Source organism: Buteo buteo, chromosome 7, assembly GCF_964188355.1.
Source record: "Buteo buteo chromosome 7, bButBut1.hap1.1, whole genome shotgun sequence".
In the NCBI taxonomy this organism is placed as follows: Eukaryota; Metazoa; Chordata; class Aves; order Accipitriformes; family Accipitridae; genus Buteo; species Buteo buteo.
In genome coordinates, this window is record NC_134177.1 from 44,323,663 (window position 1) to 44,335,662 (window position 12,000).

At 49.8% G+C, this 12,000-nt stretch overlaps 1 protein-coding gene across 4 annotated transcripts in view; it reads right to left on the minus strand.

The window, feature by feature from the left end:
* Positions 1-12,000, minus strand: part of TBX4 (T-box transcription factor 4) — a 39,087-nt gene that overhangs the window by 13,167 nt on the left and 13,920 nt on the right. For all 4 annotated transcript variants that reach the window (XM_075032952.1, XM_075032949.1, XM_075032950.1 and 1 more), the window contains exons 4-5: positions 11,089-11,208; positions 9,211-9,358 (exon numbers count right to left, since the gene is read on the minus strand). In XM_075032952.1, coding sequence (XP_074889053.1) covers positions 9,211-9,358; positions 11,089-11,208 — 268 coding nt within the window. The remainder of the gene's footprint in view (positions 1-9,210; positions 9,359-11,088; positions 11,209-12,000) is intronic.

Consider the following 12,000-nt stretch of genomic DNA (forward strand, 5'->3'; position numbering starts at 1 on the left):
CGGTGATGCACAGCCCGAAGCAGGCAGGGATGCCTCCTCCTGCCCCCGCGCACCCCCCCTCCCCGTGTTATTGCCGGCCAGAAAGGAGCCAAAGCGGATCTCGAGGGTGATGTCACTTCTACCCCCTCAACCTCGCACGTGCAGACCAGATTGCAAGAGAGACGAACTCCAAAGTCAAATGTGAGCTTACACAAACATCTCTTTTTTTTTTTTTTTAACCCCCCCCGTCTCCCTCCTTTGTGCTGATCACACAGTTGGCAGCTGGAACCTAAGCTGTAATATAGCTCAACTTCTTTATTTTTTTGGCATTCCCCAGTCAGCAACAAATGTCAAAAAAAATGGTGTCATTTGCTCCTTCCATTTAATTTTACTTAGGAAAACATACTCCTTTAGCATCTAATCTCACACACTGCTGAGTAATGTCGGCTTCAGGGCTTGAAGACATTTGCCAGTTTGCAGGATTGGGCCCAGAGGCCAGGAGCTTAGCGGGGTAATGGTACCGCGTTGCTTGTCACAATGCAAACTTGCCTTGAAATCACTAGTAAAATGTATTTACTTTCATATGAAATTTGGGGAGTTGATTTAAGAGCGCTCCCTGTTTCGCCAAGGTATCAAATGTCATATGATGCAGTGGTTGTTATGGCAACTACCCTTTTTATATTGAATAGTAAATGGCTACGAAAAAGCCATATAATTTTATGGTTGCTCCCGGAGGATCACATAACTAATATAAAATCTCTCCTTTTAATATATTTTCTGCTTCTTTCTTCCTTCCTTCTATTCTTTCAAAGTGAAAAAGCCTTTGAGCTGAGGCTGGCCCTTGTCCCACACCGGGACACTGAGCTGGGGCGCAAAGGACCAGAACAAAAACCTGACGATTCAGTCTCCCGCGTGGAAAAAAGAGCACGTTAATCAACGAGGCTCTTCCAGAATCGCGGCCACTGCTGCCGTTCATCTTGATAAATATTTAGAGCATTTGATGGTGTAAGCCATCCCAAACCTCACTTTTCTTTGCGAGTCAGTGGTTCAGAGATGCCAGGCGGCATCAGTACAGGATTTGCCCCAGCCGGGGCTGCCCGGGATGAACGGGATGTCTCCGGGGATGGGAGATGGCGGGAGCGCAGTGCCACCGCCCCGGGAGAGCTGCCCTCGCTGCAGCCACCTCGGGAGCTTGCAGAGATGCATCGCCCCAAAGCAAGCCGTTAAAAATCGTAGAATCATTTCGGTTGGAAAAGACCCTTAAGATCATCGAGGTCAACCAAATAAACCGCTATATTTAGACAACCTCTGCGGCAGCTAAAACCCTAGCTCTAAAATTACCTAAACTTCATCCTATTTATTTTCAATCGAAACGATTCACCTTGCTCTGCTCCAAGCCAGGCGGCCTCGATGGCGATGGTGGGAAGGGGCTCTTCCCAGCCGGCCCCGGCCCTGAATCCAGCCAGACTGCTCCCCGCCGGGCTGCCGGAGGAGGAGCCTCCCAAACCCACACGTTTGTCCTGGCAATCCGCACAATGAGGGAAAAAAGAAAGGCTGGAAAATCCTGGGAAAAGATTCAACATGAGCTCAGACAAATTGTTCCTTACGAGAGGGCCAAAGCTGGGATTATTTTTTTTTTTTTTTTTTGGTCGGTCCTTTTTTGCCTAATGTCAGCTGAAATTCGTCGTAGTGTTTCCCGGCCTTGGGATACAGCCTTGGTGCGGAGGAGAAGCCCCCCTCCACACGAGCTCGTGGGCATTTGCTTCTGAACGGCGAGGACAGGACCGACCCCGGGTGCGCGATCCTGGGACGTCCAACCGTGCGGGACCCAGAGCGTCCCCTGCCCCAGCCCACGCTGCTGCCCGGCCTCCTCTCACCCGTGGACGCAAAAGATCTTTGGCAAGCCGTGACTTCTGCACTTGCCCTTCTCCGGGCCAGCTCCCCACCCAAGACTGGAAGACGATTTCAGGATCTGATTCTAGTTAAACTTCACTAAAATCCATGGCATTTGACTCCTATAAACCAGTAATGTAACAACAAAAAGATGTAACAGAAGAGATGTAAATCTTCTTTTCAACCAAGAACTCTACTGGTTGCTTCTTACCCAGCTATTTAAAGTGCACACTTGGATCTATTCATCCCTGCGAAACGCATGCCATCCCCAGCAGCACGCAGCTCTGCTCCTTTTTTTTGCAGGAACAAAGCAGGCAACATAAAACTTCACGTTGGACTTCATAATTTATTTGGGCACCACTATTTCTCAGATCAGCTGTAAGACATATTTCCTAAAATGGAGGGGAAAAAAAAAAAGGAAAATAACCTTTTCATAGATATTCTTTCAGCAGAAGACTTAGTGATGCTCCAAAAAAATTGACCTCAAATCTAGGGCTGGGCAAAAGGGTTTTTTTCAGGCTTTTAATGGACTGAGAAAAAAGCTAGTTTAGTAATGGGAGACATGTGTATCTATATATGAAATTCTTTTATATGTCTTTTTTATATATATATATAAGAAATTGTGTATATATGTATAAAGAAATCATATATATATGAAAAAAGAAATCTTTTTTTAATATATATGAAATCTTTAGCTGAGAATAAGGATGTGAAACTGCTCTCTTGCTACAGCGATACTATAGCACTGCTCTAAGTGAGGACAAGCGGGGTGCGGCCAGCGAGGCCGCGTCTCTTCCCACCAGGCAGGACTTTGCCTGGGAGCTGCAGCGGCCCCATCCCTTCGGCCGCAGGCAATCCAGGGCCGCGGGGAGGCTGCTGCGGAAGCGGCACATAAACCTCATACCAGCGCAGGGCGAGGGAACTGCTTGGCTGCAAGTCATAAAGCAAACAAATAAAAAAAAAAAAAAATTCTAAATAAAATCTAGGGTTTCACAAGATTACTAGGACGTTAACCTAATTAAAGTGCCTGAGTGCGCCTGATGAGCAAAGACAGAAAAATGCTAAAATTGAATTAATTAAAAAATGAGAGGGAAACCCCAAGACTAGGGGAAAAATTAAGTCTTTCACTGATAATCAAATAAACCAAGTGTGCAAGTAATAAACCTGGGGAGAAACAACAAACTCATCAGCATTAAAGAGTGAAGCCATCAGCATTAAAGAGTAAAGCCAGTAAATAGCAGATTTGGGTCAAGAATACCAAGAATATCACTTAAAATTCTATCAATCACAAGTGGCAGACCATCTATAATATCCTGTAGCTTTAAGCCTCAGTAGGGAACATCTCAGAAACTAAAATAACCTCACACTTTAAAAGCAGATAAAAAGTCCATTATGGCAATTAAAGGCACGGTCAGCAGCCAAGGAGCGAGGTAGGTACAAGGTACGTAACATAGTGAAGCTCAGCAATACTGTGTTGGGGGGGATTAAATTAAATCTCTACTTTTATTTGTCACAACCTCCACATCTCATCTTCATTTATTACTTGTCTTTTTTTTTTTTCCTCTGCAGGAATATCTTTATATATTCTGTAAAAAAAAAGAAAATCATTTCCAATTGATCTGGTCCCAGCTGAAGCCTGCCAGAAATACTGATGTGATGCTATCGCCCTTTCCAAGCTGGCCTGGCTGCAAAAGCCCATGAGAAAGGCTGAGTCCTCTGGCAGAGGTTTAATTTCAGCGGAGTCATTAACAACAACAGCAACAACAAAAGCAGAAACCTCTGAAGTAATGTGCTTGCTCCTCTGCCGTTTTCCAGCGTCACTCCGTGCCCATGAGCGCTGGCCTTACGTGGCTCTGCGTGTCCACAGCCTGCCTAAAATCGGGGGGGCCTGAGAGTGAGACAGGGTTTTCTTCCAGATACATTGCATCTGGTGAGACGGGCTTCCCCCGGAGCTGCCATCCAACTCATCGTTAACTCCTCTGGATACCGAAAACCCCATTCAAAAGGTCTTCAGGAGAAAGATCCAAGCAAAGCTGGGCTCCTACGCTGCCAGCGCGTCTCTGGAGACGGCTCGAGCCACCGACCCGCTGCCCTCCCCGACGCCGTACCTAAAGCTGGCACTCCTCGCCGCCAGCCCTCTCGCCGATGCCTGAAAGGCATCCTCGTGCCCTCCCTATCTATCCCATCCCCAGCTTAAAACCAAATTAAAGCCTGCCCTAATTAACAGCCTCCCCTTCTTTGCCGCAGCCCTCGTGTTTAAGGACGCTGCTTAACCCTTGCTGGGCGGTTTCTAACCTTTGCTGCTCATCCTCGCCACCCCTCAAGGTGCATTAAGTACCTTTACGTACATTATTAGGTACATTATTATGTACATTATTATGTACCGTTAGCAGGAGGGCTGGCTGGGCCGGGAGGTCGCTCGCTGCGGGCACTGTGGGGCAGGGAGCCCCCCCCGTGCCCCACGCGATCCCGTGGGAGCAGGGACCCTTCCCGGGACCCTTCCCGGGACCCTCGCTGGCTCTGCCCGCTGCTCAAGTCCCGGGCAGCACTTGCAGGGTCTCAGGGAGCCGGGGCTGAGGGCCCGAGTGTGCCGTGGGGTTAGTACGGTTATTTCTGCCAGTGCCGTGCCCCAGGCTTTCCTGCTGTACTGCTCAGCACTGCAGGTGGCAAAGAAAAGAGAGGATTTTTGCTTCAAAGACCTGCCAGCCTCAGCAGCTTAAATAATACCTTGTCTCAGGAGATGAAGAAAAGCCCAAACAGCGAACCAACAAAAAAAAGCCCGATAGCTGAAACGAGTTGCGCAGGAGAACAACCTCGCCGTGGGACCGAGCCGAAGCCCCCCAGCAAAGCCCCCCCGTGTCCCTTCGGTGGCTTCGCACCAGCCCTGAGCATCCTTCACCTGCCGGCGCCGGGAGCAGGAGCTGCTCGCCGGCCATAAGGAGCATCTCATGGGCGCCCTCCACCCCGCTGTTTACATACTTTAAACCTCTGAAGAAAGTGGAATTCCATTCATGAGCATTAATCACTACGGAGATACTCATCAGGACTCACTCAATATTTCCCCATATGCCCTGAACTAACCTTCTGAAAGAAATACAAATATTATGTTATCCTCTCCGACGGAGAGGTTATTTCTGCGCATCGCCTACAGCTGCTATGAGCCAACCAATCTGTTAGCACTTGCAGTGATATAACCTGGTGCGTGCTGAAGGCGTCATTCTCATTTTTCACCTGGAAAACACAGCTAGGTGCTTCCCAGGGAGAATACACTGGGAACGGGTAAGGGTCGTGCCACCCTCGCGCAGTTTGCTGGCACTTAGAGAGCATCTTTGTCTCCGCAGGCAGACTATACGCAACTGCCTATTATTCACGTGGCATTAGAGCGCGAAGTAGGGGCTCTGCCAGAATCACTAACCCTGTCACTCACCAGCCCCGCGTAAATCAGAGGCTCTATCAGGCTGATTATCTCTGCATGTAAAGATTTGAAAATACATAAATTAAGATTTTACTCTAAGCATAGGTGGCTTACAATGCTTTCTTTAGGATCAGATAGACCTCGCCGTAGCTAAACATAACAGCGGCTGCTGATTTCTTAATCCATTCTCAACATGAGCATTTCTCAGTTGTTAAGCCTGGTGTGAAAGAAGCCTTTCATGGTCGAAAAATCCCCCAAGAGGAAAATATACAGCCCACATTTTCAGGCTGTGGTGCATGAGCTGGGCACAGGCTTACCTGCCGCAAAACCTGCCCAGGGTTTGCAGGCAGATTACAGAGCTCTGCACTTAATATCTTCTTATTTAAAATCTGCGTGTTTTTATGGGTCTGCATTGAAAAATGCCTCCTGTGCCTCTGACTGTAACTAATAATTCACCACAATAGATAACTGGCCAGTGGAAGAAGCAGGGGTGAGGGGTTTTGAGCCTGAAGAGGAACGGTTGGTGGCTGGGTTTTATGGGCTGGGTGTCAGAAAGCGAGGCTTTCCAGCGCCGCCTGTAAGGCATCCCCTCCCACCAGCACAGTAAATAATCTTCAATCTAATTCCGTGGATTGCAGCGAGGGCTTCAGCTCCATGGCTTATTAATTAAGCTGTTTAACTTACTTATTTTAAGCCTCTAATGTACCTACACTTCTCTTCATGAACTCCGTGGGGCTGCTTCTCCCTGATGTTAAGTATTACAGCGCACAGCGTCAGGGCATGGATTCATTTCTCAACGAATTCACTGAAATAATGCAAAATTTCTGCCGGTTCGTTATTCAGGTGAGATCCCAGGCACCCAGGAGCCAGGCTCAGAGGAGCTGTGCCCCACGCCGTGACAGGTTTGCCCTTCAAACCTGCATCTCCCCCACACCGTGCAAAAAAAAAAAACAAACAAAAAAACGGACAGGGACGGAGCCCAGCAGCCTGTCGTGCTCCAGCTGCGGCTGCGAGCCCATAAAATGCACCGTGTCCTTCTTGCGGGACCCCCCAAACACCACACATGCTCCAGCCTGACCCCCAGGATCAGCTCCCCGCACTCGGTGTTAACCCTTAGGTGAACAGGCAGGGGAGCTGGAAGAGCTCCTTTCTTTTTTTTTTTCCCCCCAAATAAGCATCTACCAAACAATTAATCCAGAAAAGGAATAATTCATGCAAAGATGTTTCGCCGAGTGCCTCTCCCCTGCCTCCTTGCCCCTCCTGCCCCCAAGCAGCAGGCAGTTTCTGCCCGAGCCCCGCGCATCCGAGCACGGCAGGGGCTTCAGGGAATTGCTGAGACGCAGCAAAGAGCTGCCGGCAGGGCTGGGCTCTGTGGGATTTTGGGATGCCGGCAGGAGCTGGAGCCCAGGACGGTGGGAGCCAGGTAAGGAGCCCGGTGGCGCGACACCTGCGGGCACCCGCAGCGGCCGAGGGTGCCAGGGAGGGTGAGCCGGCACGACTCTGGCTGGACTGCTGCCCGCACACCAAAAAAAGCACCAGCGGCAGCCTGCAGAAATCATCGCTCCGCGTGGTTTTGAGGTTTGGAGAAAATCAAAGACAAAAGGAAATGGCAGGCAGGCTTCGCTGGAGCACAAGAAGGCAAACAAATCCTGTGGGTTTTCTGACTTGTTTTTCTTAGGGAGCTTTAAGAGAGCGTTTGCAATCGCTGGGAACAAATTCCTAGAAATGAGAAGCTGTTATTATTCATAATGTAATGCCTTCGCAGGCAGGGCTGGGAGGACTGCGCTGCGCCGGGCAGACACCTCGCAGGCACTGCCTGGCCCAGGGACGTCGGCCACCCAGGGAACAGCAGGGGAACAGTTCTCAGCATGAACCGATGGGAAAATTCACGCTCGCCTGGTACAGCGTCCAGCTCTCCTCCACGGGCACGGCAGAAAGCGGAGTCCCACTTTGCTAAAGCGGATGGTTCATTTAGAAGCCTACCGAGGAACTGTCTGAGAAGGGGCTAAATCCCGTTCAGCCAGGCAGGTTGTCAGCGCACTGACACTTAAAACAGGTTATTTCAGGCATTTTCCCAGCAGCGTGAGACAGAGCGGGCTGGGCGGTGGTACAAGGCTTGCGTGGTACCAGGGGACCGAGCGGGGCTTTTTTGGAGCGTGGCCACCACATCGTGCTGCAGGTATCGCCCCAAAACACAAAGCAGAGTCCTCTCTGTGTCACTAGGGGAGCTTTCTGGAAGGACAAACAGGCTGTTTTTTAAAAGGCGAGGGGGGGTGAGGGGTGGTGGAGAAATCTTCCCTGTTAAAATGCAGTGTTAAAATCACAGTTAAAAAATGACAAAGTCAGGAAAAGCAAATGTTTAAAGTTGCAAAACCAACACTGCACATCCTGTTTGTTTTACGGCCACATCGAACATCCTGTATGTTTTATGGTTTACATTTTACAACGTAAACACTCATATATTAGACTACACAGTTAACCAAGAGAAAAACACGGGAGTAAGAAAACGCCACGTGCAAAGCAAGCAGGTCGGTGCTGCTGCCGACACCGCAACATCGGCATTTGTGGGCTTCATGTCATTTTTACCGTGCAGCCCTTAACGTGGTTGTTTTCATTTCATTTCCGTGGTGCTTTCCCCCTTAAAGAAGAGTGAAGGGGCAGGTTCGCCTGTGATTAATAACGTCAGCATTAAATGGTCCTGATTAGCCTTTGAAGTTCACACATGTTTCATTGGGGTCAGTAGGTTGGGGAAGAGGGTCAGTCCCCGGCGCTGCTGACGGCTTCGCGCGGGGCTGGGTTATCACCGTGTCACGCTGCCAGAGCCCGGCTCTGCCGCGGCACCGCGCGGGACCGGCACGCTTGCTTTTTGAAGTTCGAAATTGGCAGAAAATTATGAACGCAGCAAAAAGTCTCACTTTTTCGCAGCGTTTTAAGCTAGGAGGGTCACCCTGCTGCTAGAGTCAAGCCCGTAAAGCTCCATCTGATTTAGCCGTGTCAGGATCGCGCTCGCTGTACGGCTTTTGGGTGGCATCAGGACAATTGGCTCCACGTGAAAAGCTGCTCTTTGGAGGCTTGATGCAGGATCATTTTGAGCAAGACAGCTACACCCCTTCTCCCTCTGCACCCTTCTTCAGGACCTTTGCACAGCCCCCCCTCACCCCCCAAACTGCTGCTGCTTACAAGACTGCCAGGTTAAAAACCACATTTGACGATGCAAAGTAGATTCCCTTACCTGTGGTACTAGGAGGAGCTGATGGCACTAAACTTAAAAGGATTTTGCACACTACCTTCCCTCCCTCCAACCAGCAAGATTTGTTTATTTTTACGTGACTTTCAGCTCGGGCAGTGCAAACCAGACAGGTCTGTATTTTTATACGCATTATCTAAGCACTGGTTTGCCTGGCAGGCTGGAAGGGCCCTTGTTCAGAGTTATTAAATGCACTGTGGTAGATAACTGTGTACTTCCCACTTCTGCATTCGCAATACACATGAATTAAGATTTTCCAAATAAAATACTTCATCTTTTATACAGCTGCCAAAGCCAGCTTGGAAAATCATGAGTTTATGCAACCTGTTTCTGCGAGCTGTATGTACCGCGCGCAGCAACAGCCGGGCTGAAAATCCCACAGCGCTGCCTGGAAAGTTCCTGGGCAGAAAATAAAAGGTCGGTGGCATCCGGCAGGACACGACTAAGCAAGTCAGAGGCTGCATTTCCAAGAGCAGGGCAAGCACGCGGGCAGCAACGGCAGCCCCCCTCCCTCAGCATTAAACACTCCCCACCCAGCTGTGCTGGCAGCGCAGAATAAACGTTGCTCCTCGTTATTAAATTAACTCCAACATCCCAACCAGCATCCCGGTCCGGACACAAATTCAGCATCACGGGCCCACCTCTGCCCAAAACCCTCGCAGAACGTCTCTCTTACATGTCCAAAGGGATCCAGGTGGTTGTTGGTGAGTTTTAGCTTCTGAAAGGACACCAGCTGCCGCATCCAGTGCGCTCCAGTGGCGGGGGAGTCGGGGTGCACGTACAGCCGCCCCGGCATGGCTGGCTCTGCCTTCCCGGCCACCATCCTGCAAACACAGCGGTTACAGATTTGCACATAGGAGAGTGGGGTTTTTTGTCCTTAAATTCGACCCAGCCACCCTCCCGCCAGCCCTGGGGGGATGCGCTGGGGCAGGGGGACTCAGGGAGGCTCCTGCCGCTCTGTGGTGTCTCTCTCTACGGGGCAGTTGTGTTGGCGTTGGTCAAGGAGGAAATCTCGCCCGGGTTTCTGAAGAGGATGAAGCCTTCCAAGGCCATTCTGCACGGGGAGACGGTCTCACACGCTCCCCCGGGGAGAAGGGACCTGGGAGCGGGAGCGGGCAGCGGCGTGGGTGCAGCCTCCGCAGCCTGGTAGGGCTCCGGCAGCTCCGGTGGGAAGGGGCAGCTCCCTGCTCCGGAGCTGCGTGCTGGCACACGGTGCTGCCCCTCGTACCCTCCTGCCAGGTACCCTCGCGCCCACATCAACACCACCACCACCAACTCTCGCAGACACAAGACCCAGCCGTGAGACATCCCTTCATGGCAACTCCCCCATTACTGTGCATTGTTCTCCTCTTATAAAACACCAATAAAAAGCAATATTACCAAAACCAACAGAGACTTTCCAGTGGCAATAAAATGAAAAGGGGAAACAGCTCGAGGGCTGGCAAAAGCTAAATTAAAGAGAGTTAACAACTATCCATCATCTAGGGCTTAATGGTTAAAACACAAAGTGGCCACCGCGCCGCAGAGGCCCTCAGTCCACTCCTCTTACCCAGCGGCACTCCAGGACAAAAGTGAGCGGAAAAGGGATTTTTTAAAACTAGAGCAGCCCTAATGTGCAAGTGAATTATTACAGTTTTATAGGATGTCACCAGGCTCGTTCCCATTAAGATGACTACAAAGTTTTCCATTGCTCGTCTTTTCACTAGGCAGCAGTCAGTAGAAGGGTTTGGGAAAAGCACAGCGAATAGTCACATCGAGGGAGGCTGCTGGGTGTATTTGGGGTAAAAATCAAAAGAGAAAACAACATGCTTCCTTTGTCAGAAAGCAAAAATCATAGCTGCCTCTTGGGTAAGTAACTTTACTATCAAAGGCACAGGGAAGGGAAGAATAACAGAACAGAAAGAAACTCCAGAGGAAGAATGAATTAAAAGAAAAAAAAAATCTAGACTGGATCTGGTGTTGGACTGCAATAGGGAGAATCGCCGCTCCCTTCGTCTGCGGGATCAGCGTGGCTGAACCAGGGCTTTGAGTGAACCACCCCACCTCTTGCATTATAGCCGATTGCCTAAAAGCAAAATATTACTCTAGAAGAAAGGAATTTAAAACTTTTCTCGACTCATGTAGACACCTAAGTTGTAAGGCCAAAATGGACCATTAGATCATCTAGCCCAGCCTCTGGTATAATGCAGGCTGTGGCTTTACCCTCTTACACCTGCACATGGTCTGATAACCTATGCTTGGCCTAAAGCATCTCCTCTGAAAAGACATCCAACCTTGAGCGCTTTGGAAATGAACACCCCACCACCTCTATTAGCAGTTTGTTCCAGCAGTTAATCACCCGACCTGTTAAGAATATTTTATATTATGTTTGTCTGGTTTTAACTTCCAGCCATTGGCTCCTGTATCTGTCGCTGCTCCACAAAAGAGCACTCTGGGATGTTGGCATCCCTCCCGTGGGAAGGTATTTGTGTTGGTTTCTGAGTTTGCACAGCAAATGGTTGATCCAATTGCAATTTTCTTAAGGAAAAGAAGGCAAAGAGAAATGTTCTCTTACCATTTATTGTCACAGAATTTATACCGGTGGTCGTCAGCTGGGACAATGTCGATCAACAGGATGTACTTGGTCTTGGGATTCATTCCGGTCACTTTAACCTTGTAACTAGGAAACATCCTCCTTAGGAAAAACAAAGGGTTAACATGTTAGTGAACAACCTGGAGCAGCACTGGAACTGATGGAAACTTGGAGCAGCGCCCCAAAAGGCAGATCCACCATGTGATGAATTCACGCGAGGACAAATGAGCTCCAAAACATTATTGCTGCTTATACATCACCTGAATTACACTCACCCTTTCCAGAGCGTGGGCTGCAGAGGGCTAGCGCAAAAATGGGGCACAAATTCGGGTGAGGGTATATAGAGGGGGCTTATGGGCCAGTGCCAGGAAAAGGTGTGTGTAGAGAGAGACATGGGGGAGTCAACACGTCCCTCCTTACGGGAGGCTGGGACAGGGAGCCCTCACTACCTCAGGAAGCTCCGCATGGCTTATGGCAGCCTCAAAAAATGCAGATTTCTTGTTGCCGTGAAAGTGCGTGAAAAGTCATGAGATGTGACTACGCTTCAGAAGAAACTAAGCACACGCAGTTTCTCATTCACACGTTCCCAATGCCCAGAACACCGAGTCCCACCACTACTCCTGCGCAGCAGCTGAACCCGTGTTCCCTTCAACAGACTGAAAACTGAGGATCACTAAAGCCTGGCGGGAGACTAAGGGTTAAACCCTGCGGTGGTGCGGACAGCCACTGCTCCTCTGGCCTTTCCGAATTTCCCAAATTCACAGCAAGCCCTTTAAACCTTGTTCGAGCCAGGAGCGCCACAGAGCTCCCTGCCGAAAATGCGCCCATCCCACTGATTTCCCATTGACTTTAGTGGACGCGTAGCAACCAACACCAAACAGGCAACATCACATA